Here is a 21,179-nt window from a genome sequence, read left to right as displayed (position 1 = left end):
AATACAGTTCTATTTCCTTGGTAAAGTCTCCTTTGAGGTACTAAATTTAGCACTGTCAATCAGAAGAACAGGTGGTATGTGACACTACCAAATAGGTCCTCTCCCATCATGCTTTCCTAAGACAGCCAATCACCCAGGGCCCTGCCTAAGGATGCGGGGCTGTCAGCAGATCTGGTGAATATAAGGGCAGGCCAGACCCTGGCTCTTGAGCAGTCGTGCATTCCCAGCCTCGCCTCGGGTGTAGGGATTGCATAGAAAAGCAAAACTACACAGTCTTGACTGTGTAGTTTTGTTTTTAGGATTAGAGGCTCACCGATTCATGTCGGAGATGGTCAGAAAAACCAACTCTCCATAGGACGTCGTTTCAGAAGCAACCTTGGGCTTAGTCCCACCCTTTTTAGGCGCTCTTGAGAAATCAGGTGAGCAGCAACCTTTCTTATTTTAATAGTAGAGTCACTTTCTTATTGATCTCTGGCTCCAGATTATTTGTGTGTGCTAAATGCCTTCGTACAAATGTTTGTATAACTACTTCTTGCTAGTGCTGACCCATTATTTAAATCTGCTTGTTACATTCTGTTTTAAAATGTCTGAACATTTTTCCTTAAAAAGTTGAAAGCTTTAGCATATCAGCTAAATGATTCCATGATTCAAATTGCTGAAGTTCACTTCATCTTCTAAAAGTTGAGGTCTGAAATGTTGAGAAAAATGTTTACTTCTTTTCTAGACTCTCTTTGTTGAGAATGTTCAAGGTTATATTACTCAATGATAAAGTGAAGCACACCAAGAATAGCTCTGATAAAATGCATGTGGTATCAGCTACACCCTGATGACTTTTTAAGGGAATCAACTGCCGAGGTATCAGTTGCAGGACAGTGACAGAACACTTGCCTGCTGTCAGTCAACCTTGGAGAGTTTAGGAGAGTTTATTTTAAGAGCATGACATTTTAGATGCATACCTTCAGCGCCAGTTAGACAAAGGCCTGTGAAGAGCAAGTGCTAAAGCAACAAAATTTACCTAGACAATAGGAATGTAAGATCAATTTAAGCTGGTTAATTGCAACATAGTTAGAGATTTGCAATAAAAAGATATAATTGTTTTCTAAAATATTCAGAATCTCTTCATGCATTTTAATTCAGTGCACAGTCTAATTATATATTTTGAGATAAATGTTGATGCTAAGAAGGGTAAGAAATAATGTTTAAAGGAAAGGCTTCTTACTTCTAAATACACTTTGATTTCTCATCTTCCTAGAATTCAATTACTAATTGTCAATGCCTGTAATACATAGATATATAATTAGGTATTCTATATCTAAGAAGACAGATATTTTTAGATGTACTAGCTTGTAAACAGAAAAAGTTAGACACAGAAAGTTGTTCATCCCAAAGATAATATGCTACAAAAAGGAGTTTCTGACAAAAAATTTATGAAAGCTTTTGGATATTATCTGAATTTTCCAAATATAAATTTTATTGTCTCAGAGAATGCTGCTTTCATTGTTTTAACTAAGTAGAAAGTTACAAAAAGGAACAGAATTATCACTGAGAAGATTATTGCTCCATGAAGTTTTAGTAAACAAAGAATTTAATGAAAAATAGTAATGAAGTGATTGACAATTCAGAAATGTTCTATTTCAGAACAGAATAGTCATGTTGAATAATTAGGTATTTATGCATCAGAAAATTCTTCACATAATCTCTCTGAAACTGATAGGCAAAGTACTTTCTTGCACTTAACAAAATGACTTAACTGCAAATTTTATACTCATTTCTTTGATGTTGAATATTTTACTTTATGAAAGCATAGGCCTTTTCACTTCATCTACATTTTACACCAGCCTTCCATTATTCAAAGTTTGCAAATTGTTCCATATTAAGAACTCAAGCCAGCATTTTCTTTCAGATCTATAATAAACTTTGGCCTGTTCACTAAAATTTAAATTTTTCTGAATATTTACTTCAGCAGTAGCAACATTTACTGCACAGTTACAGTATGAAGAAATGTTAAGAAATAAAAAGCACCGTATGCTGTCTACGAAAAGTTTGCATATTTGATAAGGCTTGCCAAAGCTTTTCCAGTCAGGAAAGAAATTACAAAGTTCAGATTTTTACTTCTGGCAACTATTTTAAGTAATCAGATAATGTCTGAATCAATGTCAACTTTATAAAGTGAATGAAAAATATTGGGGAAAAGGAAAATTTTTTAAATAATTGTCACACATTAAGCTGATGCAGAGGTTTATTTAATTTAATTTTATTTTTTTGAGATGGAGTCTCACTGTGTCACCCAGGCTGGAGTACAGTGGCACCATCTTTGCTCACTGCAACCTCCACCTCCTGGGTTTAAGCAATTCTCATGCCTCAGCCTCCCAAGTAGCTGGGACTACAGGCATGCGCCACCACGCCTGACTAATTTTTGTATTTTTAGTAGAGACAGGGGTTTCATCGTGTTAGCCAAACTGGTCTCGAACTCCTGACCTCAAGTGATCCTCCCGCCTCAGCCTCCCAAAGTGCTGGGATTACCGGCATGAGCCACCGCGCCAGGCCCAGAGGTTTATTTGACATTTATCACATGTCTTGTCTCTCTAATTACACTTCACTAACCCTGCATTGCTGTGGTTTTCTTTTTCTTCAACTCTGAACCCGATTTTCCACTATTGGTAAGAATGTATATTCCCTCTTTGACCACTAGGGTTCATTCCTTGCTCTGTTTGGCTAATATTTTTTTCCATTTCCCCTTACACTTGCTTCTTCGGGTTAGGCTTTAAGTAAACTCAATGATGAACTATGCAAAACTGTTCAAACCACAAAAGAGAAGACCTGTCTATCACTCTAGGCCCGTAGACGACCTATGGAGCAATCCATTTGGAGAAACGTGTGTCTCTGCTATCTGCAAAGCAGCTCCAGAGTGACCCTTAGCTGGGACACCCTAATTTATTTTCTCTTCTTTTCCAGAGTGCCTAGAAAGATGACAACTCAAGCACCGACGTTTACGCAGCCGTTACAAAGCGTTGTGGTACTGGAGGGTAGTACCGCAACCTTTGAGGCTCACGTTAGTGGTAAGCTCACACATCCACACATTTGCTTTTATTTTCCTTTGCCTCTGCTCCAGTAAGTTAACGTTAGTGCAGGACTTGATGCCAACTTTAAGCCCTTCTTTCACTTCGGTAAATTAGTCCAACACTATGGAAAGGTCATTTTAAGGGTATACCATTCACCGAGTACTGACAAAATCTGACAATATAATGGCTTGAAAATGTTTTATTCATATTTGTTATTCCACAAAGCAAAAATAATTAGCGTTGGATTAAAATTGCTGTTAGAATCCAGCAGCTAAGTAGGACCCAATTTAGTCATTCTATATTTGGGTTCAGCTGCAGAGCCAGACTGGAAGCCAAGAACTCAAGCCCAATAGAAGCCAGCCACAGAGCCACTGGGTAGGCAGTCTGGGTTGCCTGCTCTGGACACCTGAACTTCAGTTGGTTCATATGCAAAATAACAGTGCATCTAATTTTCCTCAGAGGCAGAGCTGTTCAGTAATTAACCAACTCCTCATTATTTTATTATTTTATTTTCAGTCTTTATTGAGTGATTCTAATGAGTTAAAAGACTCCAATCATTTTGAAATGACAGAAAATAATATGCTTCTCGGGTTTCTCTATTTAAAATGAAGCAAACACTAACCCTAGAATTTTATTTGAAAGGAAGTTCACTTCTTTTTTGCCTTTCTTTTTCTTCCTCACAACTCGGTTTATGGATGGTTCAAAAAAATGCATGGTATCATCTTATGAAAAAATGGGGAGTAGTTTATGAACTATATTGTAAATAATTTTAAAATTAATCAATATTTTATCTTTCTGTAGTATTGTAACTAGCCATGTAAGATTGATATGGGTTAATAAAAAAATCATGCTTAATTCTTAATTTAGTGTACTTCCATGGTTCATTGCCCACTTCTTTTTAAAATTTTTATGGCTTATGATAAAGATATAAAATAATATTTATTTTTTTCTCTTTTTTTCTATTGTATGCACCAATTTTATTCATAACTGGATAATACTTTATTTTACATTGCACAAATGTCATATAATCATGACTTATTTTCTTTTGTACATATATAGACCAATGAAATTCCCTCTTCTTGCGTGATAAAGTCTTACTGACTTCCAAATAATTTACTTATTTATCTGGTAGCACTCAGTAACTTCTGAACTCCGGAACACATATGACTTCAGTGGGAATTTGCCTCCTTGAGAAGTAGTGGAATCTGGCTACTTCGTATCTTCTTGTTCCTTCAAACTATATGCAAATAAATTGTTACAAAGATACTACTGAAAATATCCAATACACATAAATCAGTCCAATAAACTATTTAATTGGCCATAGTGGGAGATTGGCTAATGTATAAACAACAAAATAGACTTTCTCTAGATTATCTTTACCTCCCAGTCTAAGTAGATAAAGCGTCAACCTTTATGCCAAGTGCAAAATAAATCATGCTCTGAATGTGCCTCATACATTCTCAATGTACAGAGTTTTAATATATTTAAAACCTCAAACCATGGACATGTTGTTCTCGGCTCTACAATTTATGGCAGATAAAGAGAATTTGGCTTTCCAGCTGCAATTCCAATGATACATGTTGTTCTGAAAGACTAGGTTTCTTATTATGAGAAATTGCTTGTCCATGTTACAATGTTTATACTGATTGCACTTGTGAAAGCAGAAGAGTCCAAGAAGACAGTGTCCCTGTAACCACAGAGAGAGGAAGGCATGCCTCCTGGGCCTGTCAGGGAGAACCTGGAGATCAGTTTGCTGCTTTTGTTCTTCACTTGCTCTCAAGGAGGACAACAGTCACTTTTCATTTCAAATTTTCCTTGGTTCTTCATTTTTATAAGTCCCTTTCATGATTTTAATGATGTCAATTAAATTGCATCAGATAGAGCCCTAGGCAGGAAGGCAGGAGATGGAAATTCTGGTCCCCTCTGTGTCACTGCTAGCTGAAGGACCTTGGAAAAATCATTAGGCCTCTTTTGGCCTCAGTTTCCTCCCTTGCTGCCTTCCTAATGGTCTGCAAGTTTACACATTGATCATGCAACTGTTGGGTTTTCCCTATCATTAAGTGGCATTCCATGCTGGAAAGCTTTTACAGATTCGGACAAGGCAGTGAACATGATGGGACAGAGCAGACGACTTTGCGGTGCCCACTCAAACCTAAAGATGGATTGTTCTTGCTCTTCAGGTTTTCCAGTTCCTGAGGTGAGCTGGATTAGGGATGGCCAGGTGATTTCCACTTCCACTCTGCCCGGCGTGCAGATCTCCTTTAGCGATGGCCGCGCTAAACTGATGATCCCCGCCGTGACTAAAGCCAACAGTGGACGATATTCCCTGAGAGCCACCAATGGATCTGGACAAGCGACTAGTACTGCTGAGCTTCTTGTGAAAGGTAGGCTGGTAGGGACCTGCCAATCCTCTGCTCCCTCAGAGGACATCTCTGGCAAATTGGGAAAGGGGTCCAGAAAAAGCTATGGGCATAGGTAGATGCAGCTCTTAAACTAGAGAAGGGTCTACTGGAGGCTGAATTATTTGTAACCAAGTTGTTTGCCTTTTGGAATTTAATTTTCCTCTAGAGTACATCATAAAAGTAGCTGAGAATCAGTTTCTCTATGCACATATTAAACACTCAAAAGTATGTTAAGGAAATACTGAAAGTCATGTTTCTCAGCAAGTAGAAAAGCTTGGAACCTTGTTTATAAGTCTATTAAGGAATAAGACATATTCTCCAGGAAAATGTGAATCTCCAGGAATTCACACTTCAACAAGTATCCAGATAATCCTGATGCCGGTGGTCTACAGACTACCCATTTAAGAGGCATATAAACATACCCAGAAGAAAACAAATGCTTGTTAATTATTCAAACGCATGACACTGTTTCCCCAGAAAAATTATTACCAATCTTAGTGGCCTGTTGTTTTTCTCTATCCTTTACTACCTAGTGAGACATTATTATACAGAATATTGCATGCCTTTACATGTTTTATAACAATATCCTACATGAGCTACATAAAGTTACATATGCTTATCCAATAAACTGTACACTCAGTGATGTTCAATTATAGGGCTATAATTGACCTAAACAGAAACCACATCAAGTAACTTCAGGTAGAACTTTAGCATGCACCCAGAAAATTCACGAATGGAAAATGCACAGGGTTGGCAGCACCTGCTGTTGTTTATCACTCAAAATCATGTCAAAGTTAATTCCATTCACTCCTTACACTTGTAAAAAATTTCTTTCAACATAACCAAAAAAATCCCCTTTCTGTAATGTAATTAAAATGAAGTAATATTATTATTGGGATTAACATTTTAAATGCAAGTAAATATTTGGGTTATTTGAATACCTATCAAGTTGGAGAAAGTTTAGGATTTTAAAAATTAAATTAAAAATATAGTGATTCTTTAAGTAACAGGTGCACCCATCATAGCAACCACTGGAATTCATTTTAATGCAACTTACTGGAATATGCAACATGGCCTTCGCATATTAATAGAGCACTAGATGTGAGGTTGAGGGGGAAGTGCCAGAAAGAGTCTCAAGAAATGTTATAACAAAATCTAGAGCTTTTATTTAAAACAAAGAAACAAAAAGTGTTGGCCTAAACTGCTAAGCAAAACAAAGCAAATAAGATAAAATAGGGTGGTGAGAAAGCCTTCTGTAATCTCCTGGTTCCATTCTTGCTGTCATCGCTGAGTGAACTGGGTTCAAGGACAGCTAAGGATGTTTAGATTGGCGAGTCATCACCTGGTTTTGGAATTGGAGTTGTGATTGTTTAAAAATTACCTTGTGGGGAGCGCCCTGGCTCTCGCTCCTGACTTTGTTCTCTTGCCCCCGCAGCTGAGACAGCACCACCCAACTTCGTTCAACGACTGCAGAGCATGACCGTGAGACAAGGAAGCCAAGTGAGACTCCAAGTGAGAGTGACTGGAATCCCTACACCTGTGGTGAAGTTCTACCGGGATGGAGCCGAAATCCAGAGCTCCCTTGATTTCCAAATTTCACAAGAAGGCGAGCTCTACAGCTTACTGATTGCAGAAGCATACCCTGAAGACTCAGGGACCTATTCAGTAAACGCCACCAATAGCGTTGGAAGAGCTACTTCGACTGCTGAATTACTGGTTCAAGGTATGTGCTGGAGGTTGGGGAACAGAGAGAAGGGGAGAGAGCTGGTTTGTGACGAAGTGAGACCAAGGGTTCATTTGCCACCTCTCGCAGCCCTGGGAAGAAGGCTGTGAGCTAATACAAAAGCCAGCTTTTCGACACCCATGAAAAGTCCCTGAGATTCTAGGCAGGAGCGCAGAATGGAAGCAATCTGTGCTTATGAATCTCATTATAAACTGGAAAGGGTTTCAATTAAGTGATCTACATTTTCAAATTATTAGCAAATAATGAAATTTTTAAAAATCGTTCTAAGTAAATTTTTATCTAGTAATGAATGTTTTCTATTTTTAAACCTAATTTATATTCATGCAAAATCCAAAACTTTCTGCAATTTTCTCTATTGGGATACCCAGAAAATCTTTTTGACTTTGTAGTCAGAATTAACAGAATCTCTTTTAAAATGGGTCATTGTGCCCCCTCCTAAACATTCATCTTTCCCTTCCTACAGGTGAAGAAGAAGTACCTGCTAAAAAGACAAAGACAATTGTTTCGACTGCTCAGATTTCAGAATCAAGACAAACCCGAATTGAAAAGGTATTTTTTCTACACTGTTGGTTTTCAAGCCTTTCAGATTGTTGCATCCCCAGCTATTCCTCCTCAACGTGGGCTTTGTTTTAATCTTTTACAGAAGATTGAAGCCCACTTTGATGCCAGATCAATTGCAACAGTTGAGATGGTCATAGATGGTGCCGCTGGGCAACAGCTGCCACATAAAACACCTCCCAGGATTCCTCCGAAGCCAAAATCAAGATCCCCAACGCCACCGTCCATTGCTGCCAAAGCACAGCTGGCTCGGCAGCAGTCCCCATCGCCCATAAGACACTCCCCTTCCCCGGTCAGACACGTGCGGGCACCAACCCCATCTCCGGTCAGGTAAAGCTTCCATAGAAAGAGCAGGTTATTGCACAGTTTGGAACTAGGTTTTGAAACGAGAAAGATTCCCTGGCCCCCTCGCAGGGCGTGAGATGCGGAGAGTGGCTCACTTCTTCAGTGTCCCGCGCTGCTCAAACCTCTAGGGGAGCATACAAACTGGCAGGTTGTGAGCCTCCGTGTTCTTCTCAACATCCAGACGCTTGTGTGTCTACCTACTAGGGTCTCAGGGGTTTTTATAGGCATAGGGTGGGGGCGTGGCAGGTCAGGGTGATCTTGGGAAATGCAACATTTGGGCAGGAAGGCAGCAGTGCCTGTCCTCACCTAGGTACGTGGGCACAGGCCTCGCTAGGGACCACGCCCTTCTCTTCCCAGCACTTCCCAGCCCTCCTCCTGTATAAGTTTCATGCAATCAAAAATGTAGCAGGTGACAAAGGAGGTAAACCAAGAAGTTACTGAATATGATTTTCACAAATCCTCACTGTCCACAGGTAAATTGAAGACCCTTAAAAACTTCTGAATTCTTATTTATATTTCATGTAATAAATATCTACTTTAGGGGCCAAAATATGGCACAATGAAAGGAGAAGAGTACAGAAGTTAGAGTTGAAAGCCCTAAGGACAAATCAGCCTGATCACTTAACAGTTTGATTTAGGGCAATAAGTATAAATAATAAAATAATTGTTACTATATATGGATCACTTCCTCTGTCAGACTGGAACTATACATACATTATCTTATTAAATGTTCACAACCTATAAGAATTATTATCCTCAATTTTATTGATAGGTAACTGGAATTAAAGAAGTTAAGTAGTTTATTTAAGGTTTCAGTTGTGTCATCTGTAAATTAAAGAGAATCACAATAAGAATGACCTCAAGCTGCATTTTGGGGGTTCAATGAGATAATTAGTTGAAAGTGCCTTGTAAATAGAAAGTAATTATGCCAATATTCTTATATTCAGACAGTAAGTAAAACCTTTTAAATATTTTGCATATGCTTGTGTTATTTTATCTAGAAAATAAAATGGACTTCTATGCTTACTTAATATGGAAGTATTTTAGAAGGTGATCATGTATCATAATCAGGGCTCAGAAATTATATAATCAAGTGTAAATTGTCCACAACAGTTTTGAAAGTTTGGGATTTAGTTTATCTTGATGAAACTTTTAATATGATGAAATGAAAAATGTACAAAATTTGAGCAAACCAAAAAGTGTTTATTGATCAATTTAAATGAAATAAAAAACACATGATGTTCCCTGCCAATAAAATTTTTTATAAAAGAATAATAAGGAGATAGTTGACGTAAATAATATTCAAACATACTGTAAAGTTACTATAATCAGAACAGTATGCTATTGGTAAGTGAATAGAAAAATACACCGGGGGAACAAAACAGAGAGTCCAGAAAGAGATCCAAATAGAACAGGTCCAAGTATATAGGGAATTCAAAAAGCAAAGTGACCTTTCAATTCAGGGGAGGGAGAGGTATTTTAATAAAGAATGCTGGTCCAATTAGCTATCCATCTGGAAGCAAATAAACACAAACTTCTGCCTCTCACTATTTACAAAGTAAATTTCAGCTTGATTAAATAGTCAAAAAAAATAAAAAGAGAGAGAGAAGACAACTTGCAAAAGCATTTATGGGCAAAAGTTTTTAAAAACACAGTTACAGATTCAACTACATAAAAATCAAAATATATGTATGGCAAAAGGTCATTACTAAACCAAACAGAACTTCTGAAAACATTTTAAGAGGTTTCTCCTCCTCAAGATACTTCATTGCCTCTGCCATAAAAGTATCATAATAAACATAAAATGGCTACAAGGTGGACAATACCAGCCTAGAAATAGTATATAACATACACAATTATGTATGTTTATGCTGCATAAGACCCATAAACAAGCAAAATGAAAGAAATGGATCTGGGGGAATGTTTGCAACACTTATGACAAATAACTAATACACTAAATGCATTAAAAATCATCCATAAATTAATTTTTAAAGGAAAATATACTACACAAATAAAAAAAGACAAAAGATACAAAAAAGTATTTCACATGAGAGGCAATGTAAAAGTCCAATAAATATGTGGGAAAAAAATGCTAGATGTTTTGCAATTTTTATTGTTTTAGCCACAAAAATGAAAAGATATTGGCAAACACTAACATGAAACCTTGAAAAAAGCTTACTTTAAAAAACATGTCTAGCAGTTGAATAAAAAAAAATGTTCAGTCTCAGGCTAAATCCAAATTTGCACACCATGAAATCACAACACAAGCCAAATGCAATTTCTTGAGGAAATAACAACCTAACTATATTTTAAAACCCAAGCCTAAGGGTCATTTAGAATCATGGAGTGTTCCTGATCCCATGGAGCATTTTGACCATCTTAGTAGTTTTGAAAGTTCATTAATAACTATCCAAATTGCCCCCAAATTTTGCTTTCAAATAATTAAGAAATAAAATGCCAATTTGCAGAGAAAATAATGGTTATCAAAAATAGACTACTTCCTAAATATCTCATAGTTTAATCTTGAAAGGCAAACATATTTCATTGAATAAGGTGCATTGTATCTTGCTGTGACTAGGTGATTATTTTTTATTGTAAGTGCAGAAATAAGCACTCTCCTATAATGACCAAAATTACAATGATTTTCACAGTTATGGGCTTACCTGTGACCTGCTGTTAATCAGTCATGTCATGCTAATCTTGTCTTTAACTGTTTCGAATTAAACCCATTTACTAAGTACAGCAAGAACAAGGCACAGGGTGAAACTTAAAAGTGCACATCTCTTTGCTTTTCTTCAGTTAGTGGAAACCACACATTATTCTAACTTGGTTTTGGTTATATTTCAAAGGCAGTCATGTTCAGAAAAGAGACTTGTTCCCTAGATTTTCCTTTAGTTTGATTACGATTTCATTTACAAAGGGTAAATGGATTTTCACATACACAAAAAAGCCCTTCCTCAAGAAAATAAACATTTCTTCGTGAAACCAGTTAATGTTGTAATGTACTGTTAAGGTACTCTGTAAGTTACAGAAAATATCAACTGTACCTTGAGCTTAATTAGAATAATCGTTTCATTTATGATCAGTGTAAGCTAAATATCCTAGATAGTGACAGAATGTATTTATAAATATTTTCTTATATGCAGAATTAATAAAATGCAATGATAGGGCAATACTGCCACCTAGAGAGGAAAATGTAATAAGCCTTATTAAGAATTAAATTAGTTTTGAAAAAAATTTTACCTTACAATAGTAGGCCAGTCCCCAGAATTATTACTATAGATCAGAAATAGTCTTTTTTGGCCATCAGTGCTGGGATTTAGCACCCATATTCTTCAACTGATGCTACTTGCACTTTGGATACATCTAAAAAGCAAACAATGAAAACTATTCTGGAAGAAGCAACTTTATCAATTTAACCAAAAATCACAGAATCATAGTTTTTAAATTAGTCAATTCCCACAGTAACTCTAAAGATACTTAAAATAAGTCCAGAGTGCAATACAAGGAGGGCATGTGTAAACAAATACGGAGGAAAATTAAAAGTAGTTGTCCACAAACACTTTAGCTAAAGCAGCAATTTGCAAAGTGCACTGCACAACCTATACCCAGCAACATGCTGCAGAAAGCTTCCTGAGTATGTGTCCTCCTGTCCTGGAAATTCACAAGGCATACTGACATAGTAAAGGCTGTGGGAAGTCCTGCAAGGGGGGGGGGGGAAAGGCTTAAGCTGCTTAGTCAAGAGTGGCACAAACATTTTGATTACAGAAGCCTTTCTTCTTATAACACCTATTTGACATCCTCTAACCCCCCAGAATTGAAATACAGAGATGAATTGGGAATACAGAGGTTGCTGGATTTGACATGTCTTTCCTTTGGCTGCATATTAAAGAAGTAGCTTTTTCTGTTGTGATTTTTTTTTTTTTTAATGTGAGAAGGTGCAGGGCACAAAATCCCCAGCTTATTTGGAATTAAAGCTGATTCTCTTACAGGGTTACAGCAGATAAGAATAGGTTTATTGAGATTTAAAACAGATTACTTCCAAGTATATTATTTACCCTCTGAATAGGTTATGAAGGCACACATTTTAAAACTCTGCCTTAAAGCACTTCCAGATTTTCATCCATGATTCACATCTAATTACCTCTACTTGCTTTGACATTCTTGACCTCTGCCTCTGGTTTTCAGGTCCGTGTCTCCGGCAGCAAGAATCTCCACATCCCCCATCAGGTCTGTTAGGTCTCCATTGCTCATGCGTAAGACTCAGGCATCCACCATGGCCACAGGTCCCGAAGTGCCACCCCCTTGGAAGCAAGAGGGCTACGTGGCCTCCTCATCTGAGGCTGAGATGAGAGAGACAACGCTGACAACCTCTACTCAGATCAGGACAGAAGAGAGATGGGAAGGGAGATACGGTGTCCAGGAGCAAATGACCATCAGTGGCGCAGCAGGGGCTGTTGCCACTGGTGCTAAAGAGGTACTGTCAGAATGGTTTTGTTTTTCCTTATTTTGCATTCTAGTTTCTCCAAGTGAATTTCTGCCAGAAACTTAGTCTGTATAAATTGGAGGAAAAATGCATATGAACATAAAAATATAGCAGCAACTGAAGACCAAATTCAGTAGTCATGCTTTGTAAAACCATTTTTAATTAGGACAAAAGCTCCAATCTGTGAAGTTTCCATAAAATATGGGTTTTAATGATACAGCCTCTATATTTCTTGGCAATAATAAATGCTTATGTATGAGTGTATTTTGCTCTAGGTAGCTCAGTTTTCCAGTATGCTTTTTTATTTTCTACTGGGCATGTCATTTTAAAAAGTAATCTACTTGGTCATTTCTAATCTAGGTGAAACAAGATGCTGACAAAAGTGCAGCTGTTGCGACTGTTGTTGCTGCCGTTGATATGGCCAGAGTGAGAGAACCAGTGATCAGCGCTGTAGAGCAGACTGCTCAGAGGACAACCACGACTGCTGTGCACGTCCAACCTGCTCAAGAACAGGTACGTGTGAGGCTGCCATGGGGCACCCGCAGAGCCGCGTCCTTCAGTGCACATTTACTCAACCACCATCCACTGAGCTTTGCATGCAGCAGTGCTCAACTCATTCTGAAGACAGCCTTGAGTCCAGCAGGGCCCAGACTTTTAGAACTTTCTGAGCAAAAGGTGGTCTGAGATACCAAAGGTGTTGACAATGTGAATATCAGAAGAGCAGAGTAGGCCAGAAATACCTGGGCTATATGAGCAGGCAAGAGTCAACTATGGTATTCAAGATAGGAAGGCAAAAGGTGGCCGGAGAAACAGAGACCAGTCAATTCCAGAACTCAGTCACTGCACACACTGGACATGGAAACTACTATTTCAGGGCAGGCATTACATTTCTCTAAGTTTCCCCAAAGGACTTTTGTTTTTACTTTTCTCAAAACAAACATGACACTTGATTCATAGCTGGAACAGTGTTATAAATCCAGGATAATGTCCCACCTCGTATTTGAATAGATTTTCTGTTATAGTTTAAAATCATTCCAGCTGCTTTCCTCCTTACCTCTCTTGTGTGACATTTATGTCTAGATCCTGACAGATTATTGTAACTTTTTTTCTTTTTTGAGACAGAGTCTCGCTCTGTCGCCCAGGCTGGAGTGCAGTGGCATGATCTCGGCTCATTGCAGCCTCTACCTCCTGGGTTTGAGTGATTCTTGTGCCTCAGTCTCGTGAGTAGCTGGGATTACAGGTGTGTGCCACCACACCCAGCTAATTTTTGTATTTTTTAGTAGAAGATTTCACCATGTTGGCCAGGCTGGTCTTGAATTTTTTATGTAAGATGCATTAAAGTGTTTTCTTCCTTTCCTCTATGAAAAGCAGATAAGAAAGGAGGCGGAGAAGACTGCTGTAACTAAGGTAGTAGTGGCCGCCGATAAAGCCAAGGAACAAGAATTAAAATCAAGAACCAGAGAAGTAATTACCACAAAGCAAGAGCAGATGCACGTAACTCATGAGCAGGTGAAAATGGTTTTCTATTTAAAATTCACTGAGGTTCTCTCAGGGGTCAACACAGATAATCACCTTTACCATGAAGAGTGTTGTTTTTTGGGCCATATGGTTGTTAGCATGCTAATAAAATCCCCTTGTTGTATGTGTAAATTTCTGGGCACTGGATACCAAAGTTTGGTAGTGTCCCTGAATGTTCCCCTTATGAGTATGAAAAAGAACTCTGTGAACATACACCAGGGGTCTCACCACATTGATCTGGGGATGTAAGTATGACTATAGGGAGAGGACAGATGGGTAAAACCAGGAGGAAGAAATCAATGCTGAGGCAGGAATGGGGAAAAGTGGAGGAGACACTGAACTCACTTTGCTTTAGAAATCTTAGCAACTGCTTCCTGGCTACTTGGGAAGACATTTACACATGAGTTTGAAGTGGAATGGACAGCATAGCCTTAACAAGCCAAATGACCAGAAAAGGTGAAAAGGACAGCCCCATGGTTGGCAGCATTTGGGGACAGATTGGAAAAGGCCAGTTAGTAAAGCTCTTGGCCAGTGGAACCAGTTGTCAGTTGGGTGATTTGAGAAGATGAATTTCCAAGTCTCTTTCAACCTTGAGATTCTGTGTTTCAGTGATGAGATATTTGAGAACAGCACAGAGGCAAATGGAGAAAACTGTCCCCTTACATACGCATATACCTTAGATGCCCAGATGGAAACAGCATTCTTCACAGTATTTAGGGAAATTGACAAGACAAAATTATTGTACAAATGCAGATTATAAATTATCCGTGCTTGATTTCTCACATGTAAAATAAAAAGATCAGACAAAATTACTTCTAAAGCTTTCCATTCTGATATATATTCTAAGATTACCTGTAGATGACAGAATTAGTACAGAATAATATTGCCATAGATCTATTTGTAAAAATTGGAAGTCATTTTAAAGAAGACTACAATTCTCCTGTTCAATAGGGAGACAAAGAGCATAAACTTATTTATGAACATGAGATTATTTATTTTATTTAGTGACATCTCCAGAAAAGGGATTTTACTTCTTCAAATTCCTATGTTGTTATATTTAATAAACACCATATAATTTCATTGGGCATCAGGAAATAAAGTTTTTTTTTTAATCATTGTTTGCAGATAAGAAAAGAAACTGAAAAAACATTTGTACCAAAGGTAGTAATTTCAGCAGCTAAAGCCAAAGAACAAGAAACTAGAATTTCTGGAGAAATTACTACGAAACAAAAACAAGTAACTCAAGAAACAGTAAGTTCGATTTTCTAAATGTTTTGTAATTTGTTGACAATATCACATTACAGCCAGCTGCAGGTAGCTTATAACTGAAACCCACAAATGGAGAAGTCTTTTGTTGTATATTTTTTGTTATTGTTCCTCTATGTCTAGCATTGAAACTCAAGATGGAAATTATGTTCACATTGCACTATTTTCCACTCACTTGATCAGTTTTCAGGAGACTGTCTACAGAACAGTTTAGGGCACATCTATGAACTTTCTAGAACATACATGAATGGATGATAGATATCATGCCAGTCCAGTTACCCACAGGGACAGTCGGTTTCTTTGTGCATAGCCTAAGCCCTCAGTCACTTAGATTGTAATGCACAAACTTTACATAGTTGTAAGACACATCATGTGTGTGCACATACACGCGCGCGCGCGCACACACACACACACACACACACACACACACACACACACACATACATCAGCCATAAACACCCCAAATAAATAGCAAGGGAAAGTGAGGAAATGCCAGACATCGGTGAAAGCAAACACTTCCTCAAAAAAAAAAAAAAAAACCTTCAAATCATGGTTGATAAACAGTGACCTAGAAGTGTTTGCTGCTGTTGTGCCCTAGAGCTGTGTAAGGACAATCTCAGTATCATTAAAATCCATGTCTCTCCCGTATGTGAAATCAAGCCTTTAAGTGTCAGGAGAGAGGCATTTATCTTGAATTCTTCCATGTTGAAGAGGGCACCTGTGCTCATCCTCCTTGAACTCAAACTCTTTGCTGATCTTAGAGCTACTTTCTTCAAAGGTTCAGTTGAGAACTCTGTACACTTAAAAGACTGACCAGAGGCTGCTGACTGAATTTCCCTCTCCTTACTGTGAGTGAGACACTTTGAATGCAGCAAGAACCCTACTTGGCATAATCAAAGGCATAGAAATCCCCATGGCCATTGCAATGCTGGTGACTGGCAAGTTCAGCTGGCCTATAGTTTTCCAGCCACTTGTCAGCAGCCAACCACCAGGTTCGCTAACACGTCAACACGTCTCAAGATGAGATATTTTCAGTTCTAGGACAATTTGCTAAGGAGCATGTGGGCAGAAAAGAAGACCATTCCTCAGGAAAACAGTCTATGTCTGAAGCACAAGCGTAGGCCCCTAAAATGGAAATCTGACATTTTATCTTTCACCACTAAGCATTCTGTATTTTCCTGAATGTTTCAAGGATGTCGTACCATTTCTTTTGTATATTTTGAAACTCAAATCTTTATTTTACTCTAAAAATCAGATAAGACAGGAAACTCAGATAACTGCTGCATCCATGGTGGTAGTTGCCACTGCAAAGTCCGCAAAACTAGAAACAGTCCCGGGAGCTCAAGAAGAAACTGCTACACACCAAGATCAAATGCACCTAAGTCATGAAAAGGTGATGACTTCCTGCCAATGTGAAAGTCACTCTTGCACCATTTCATTTGCAAATCACCTACATTTCCATCGTGGATCTTAATTATCACTTCTTCACTTTCACCTCTTCTTATAATGCAAATAGAAAATTTCTTTCCCCACACAGCTACCTTTCACTGCCAATTCATTCCTAACTTTCAGACATTCTTTGGCTTCTTACTAATATAATATAATAATTCACTTTAATATCTTCCTATTGAAGCAGATGTCTGTAAATAAGTCAATTCATAATACAAAAAAAAGTGCTATTTACAGTGCTATTGAAATGTCTTATAGATTATAATTTTTAAAATGTGAAAAATACAAAAGAGTACTCATTAGTCTTTTATTGCTGATCACATTGTTTTCTTTTAAACTGGACTTACTGTTTAGATATTTTTGTCAGTGAAACAGTATGGATGATCAAAGCAGCTCAAATGATATATTTTAATGTAATTAAAATTTCCTTGAATAGGAAGAAATTTTGCCTCCTTTCTTTTTGACTTATGTTTCTTTTATTAAAGACTTATGGAATTTAATGACTATTTTCTTACTTTTTGTGTGTGATCAGATAATGAAGGAAACTAGGAAAACAGTTGTACCTAAAGTCATAGTTGCCACACCCAAAGTCAAAGAACAAGATTTAGTATCAAGAAGTAGAGAAGGCATTACTACCAAAAGAGAACAAGTTCAAATAACTCAGGAAAAGGTGAATACAGATATTTGAGCTGTGAAAAGTTCATCTTTAAACTAATTTCTAGCCAACTATTAACTACAATGTGGTATGAATTATTAATCTGTATTTGCCTTTTAAAACCCCTAACTAAAAACAAAATGGTAAATATGCAACTGATTATCATTAATTTTATCTGCACATTTGATTTTCATCCTCGGTAACATTTATAATTCATTTTATTCACCATTATTCTTTGCATGAAGATTAGCATTTTTTTAGCTTAATTTTTAAAAAGCGACATAGGGACTCATCTAGAGGTTTTTAAATAGCTAACATTTCTAAGTTTTGTGATTCGCAGTCAGTATATGTAGACATTGCCAGGTGAAAGTTAATTTCTCGTGTGTATTTAACCTTGAATAACCATCTTGCATCACCATGAGGAAGGGGGAAGGGTCATACTATGTGTGTTCGAAGCCCTGTTCAACTTAAATCTTGATTTTACTGTAATAATCAGATGAGAAAGGAAGCTGAGAAAACTGCCTTGTCTACAATAGCAGTTGCTACTGCTAAAGCCAAAGAACAAGAAACAATACTGAGAACTAGAGAAACTATGGCTACTAGACAAGAACAAACCCAAGTTACCCATGGAAAGGTGACTATTGTTGTTCCAAGTGTGAAATCCCCTATTATAATACATTAATACCACATATCATGTGAAATTCCTTATTATAATACATTAATATCAAATCTCTGAATTTCTTATGTATGAGTCACTATTAACCGAATTTATTTTTTAGACAATTAAATAATTGGAAACTAAAAAAGATTTATTGTTAATATTACTACATATCCCTTTCTCCACTTATCTCTTCGCCATTATTTTCAACATTTTATTAACATCTGGGAATCTTCCAGAAGTTGATTTAAAATTGCATGCAGGCTAATTTTAAGAGGCCCATGAACATTTTTTAAAAACACGGAAGTTGTATAAGTAAATGATGACTCTTAATCACTGTCAAGAAGATGTGTGTTTTGAGGGGTCATAAATTCAGTTTATTACATTATGGAGTATGGACTTATTTCAATAAATTACCCATAATTTTCTTTGTATGAAACTTTATCTTTTTTCCCTCCTGTAAATATCACAGGAGAAGATAAACTGAAAAAATTATAATGCCTGCTGTAGCAGCTCCCACTAAAGCTAAACAAGATGCATATTAAAATCTAGAGAAGGAAGTATTCAAACAGAACCATTTCACACAAGTCATGAAAAGATTACCGTATCTATTTATAGCTATGAAATATCCATGAATTAAACTGTTTCCCATGACTATCATTTACTCCAAATGAGCCATTTACCTAATTGTATTCTTTATTGCTAATATACCACTTGAAAATTAGCAACTAAAGTTTCCCCATTTCATTAGCAGGATGGCCTGAATCCTATTTGTATTTCCCTCAACGTCATTTTCTAACTCTACATCTTTTTTTTTTCTAAGACATGATTTAAGATAAACTTTTTAAACCTTTATTCAAGTCTAACATTTAATGGCATATCAGCCTTACAGAAGTCTCATAAATTATAGAAATTCCACTATGCAACATACTTCATGAGTGATTAACTTTTTATTTTTGTTTTCATTCAAATTTTGTCATGAATTCACTATCTTATTCTTGTTAAAAAAAATAGCTGAGGATGGAAGCTGAGAAAATGTTTATACCTAAAGTAGTAGTTACCACTGCAAAATCTGCTGAATCAGCCACACCGCCAATGACTAGAGAAGTATTTGCTGTTAAACAAGAACAAATACATCTTTTCCAAGAAGAGATGAAAACTGATGCAATGGAGGTGAAAAGTATTGTTTCATCCCATTTCATCATCAACTCTCATAACTTTTCATCCATCATGAATTGTGCTTCCAGTATTCCATCTAATTGCTTGACTGATCAATAAAACAGTAGAGATGGTTAGATTCAGTCCGTCCTCCAGTTGAACAGTGAGCATTTCTAGTAATGAAAAGTCAGACCATGTAATACTCTCCTTTATGTCTCCAAAATTTATTCTCAGCATTTACTTGGTATGAACTGGTATATTCTAGTCCGATTTGTCTTCCTGCTTCTCTAGGTTACAAACATATGAGAGATATCAAAATCCACTAAGAAATAAAAGCAGTTACCAGCGTACTCATTTGTCGTCCACCAATAAGTGTGTGTATATAAATTTGATATACAATAATTCAAGGAAAAAACAGACAGATGCTTCCTCAATTTAAAATATTCTACCATGATTAAGATTTTTCCATATATTTAAAATTAAGAACAAAATTTAAATATTTCAGTTGTGTGATATTTAGTCAAATGACAGTTTCTTTGACAGTTTCTTTTATCATTGTTAAAATAAAATTAAGACTGAACCTGACTACTTCATATCAGACTGGCTAAAAGGTTCAAATGAGATATGGTGGAAATGTGATCACTCTACAATCAAAATAATATATATTTATTTAGTGTTATCTGTCGAAGATGTTAACACTTTAAAACGTCTGTACAATTAAAGTCAGCTCATTGCCAATATAGTTTTTAAAAAAGAAACAAATAAATGGACAAACTTAACTCACCTGAGCCTCATGTATATTTTATGTTTTTTTCTGAGATGACACAATCTAAAGCGAAGATAGTATTTGCAGTCCTTCGAGGCAGATGAGATTGTTTGTGTCTTCCTAAAAGGAAGCCCTGGATAAAGCCCGTGATCACTAAAGACCCAATTCCGTCTCAGAAAAATCTCATTTATATCTTAAATAGTTCAGAGAACAATTTTTAAAGATATACAGGTAGCATAGTTGAAGAATGTTTCCAATGCATTCTAGATTCTATTCACAGATACAGAAAACTGAATCTTAATAAAATTTTCCAATCTTACTTTTAAAAAGCACTGGATGAACATGGCTATGTGATTTTTACGGTGTGCTGTTTCCAAGTATCACGTAGAATCATAATATCTAAGCCGCATCAGCTAGTTTGCCTTCTTTAAAAGAGAAACTGCTCTGCAAATTGTATTTCCATTTATGTTCATCAGACTCAGAAATGAGAAAATAATATTTGTTTCATTCTTTGCTTTAACTCTCCATAATAATGAAAGTAAATTAAACATCAATGTGAAAGGTTGTTCTCTTGAATCCAAACATGATAACACTTTCATTTTAATCACAATATTTTCATTTGCACGGGGTTCTTTTTGTCATCTGTGTGTTTTAAGAAAGGTATTTTCTAATAGATTAAACATATCTTACCCTTAGAGAATCATAAGTAAATTCATATGCTCACTCTGTGTTTATGAGCTTTCACGTTATGTCCGATTTGCATGCAACCATATAACTCTGTAGTTACTGATTTTTCTGGATGGGATGATGATGGTATTTGAGTGCACTTATGTCACCACTGTCATTGCATTAACATCAGACTAAATGGTCAACAAGATAATAAAAATAATCGGTGAAGAGAACCAGCTCCAAAATTCTGATTTTCCAATTGCTGATTGACTCTCTGCCTGGAAAAATTCTACAAAATTTCAAAATCTCCTTATGATTTTATGTTCATATTGTGATTATCCTATATTGTGTTTATGTGATTTAGTGTCTAGTATAATTAAGCAGGTGTACAGAGAGTGGATCTAAATCGATGTCTGCACAATATAATAATCAATGAAATAGTC

At 36.7% G+C, this 21,179-nt stretch overlaps 1 protein-coding gene across 1 annotated transcript in view; it reads left to right on the top strand.

Annotated features, from left to right (window-relative positions):
* Positions 1–207: 207 nt before the first annotated feature.
* Positions 208–21,179, top strand: part of TTN (titin) — a 273,017-nt gene continuing 252,045 nt past the window's right edge. Inside the window, exons 1-13 of the mRNA XM_011944051.1 lie at positions 208–419; positions 2,956–3,059; positions 5,243–5,446; positions 6,900–7,187; positions 7,672–7,757; positions 7,852–8,096; positions 12,300–12,588; positions 12,958–13,110; positions 13,969–14,106; positions 15,241–15,366; positions 16,637–16,774; positions 17,363–17,500; positions 17,982–18,119. Of these exons, the coding sequence (XP_011799441.1) occupies positions 2,969–3,059; positions 5,243–5,446; positions 6,900–7,187; positions 7,672–7,757; positions 7,852–8,096; positions 12,300–12,588; positions 12,958–13,110; positions 13,969–14,106; positions 15,241–15,366; positions 16,637–16,774; positions 17,363–17,500; positions 17,982–18,119 (2,034 nt within the window). The 5' untranslated portion in view covers positions 208–419; positions 2,956–2,968. The remainder of the gene's footprint in view (positions 420–2,955; positions 3,060–5,242; positions 5,447–6,899; positions 7,188–7,671; positions 7,758–7,851; positions 8,097–12,299; positions 12,589–12,957; positions 13,111–13,968; positions 14,107–15,240; positions 15,367–16,636; positions 16,775–17,362; positions 17,501–17,981; positions 18,120–21,179) is intronic.

This window comes from Colobus angolensis, unplaced genomic scaffold (assembly GCF_000951035.1).
Source record: "Colobus angolensis palliatus isolate OR3802 unplaced genomic scaffold, Cang.pa_1.0 Scaffold224, whole genome shotgun sequence".
NCBI lineage: Eukaryota > Metazoa > Chordata > Mammalia > Primates > Cercopithecidae > Colobus > Colobus angolensis.
The sequence above is the reverse complement of the archived record's forward strand: the minus strand, read 5'-3'. Positions and strand labels throughout refer to the sequence as shown.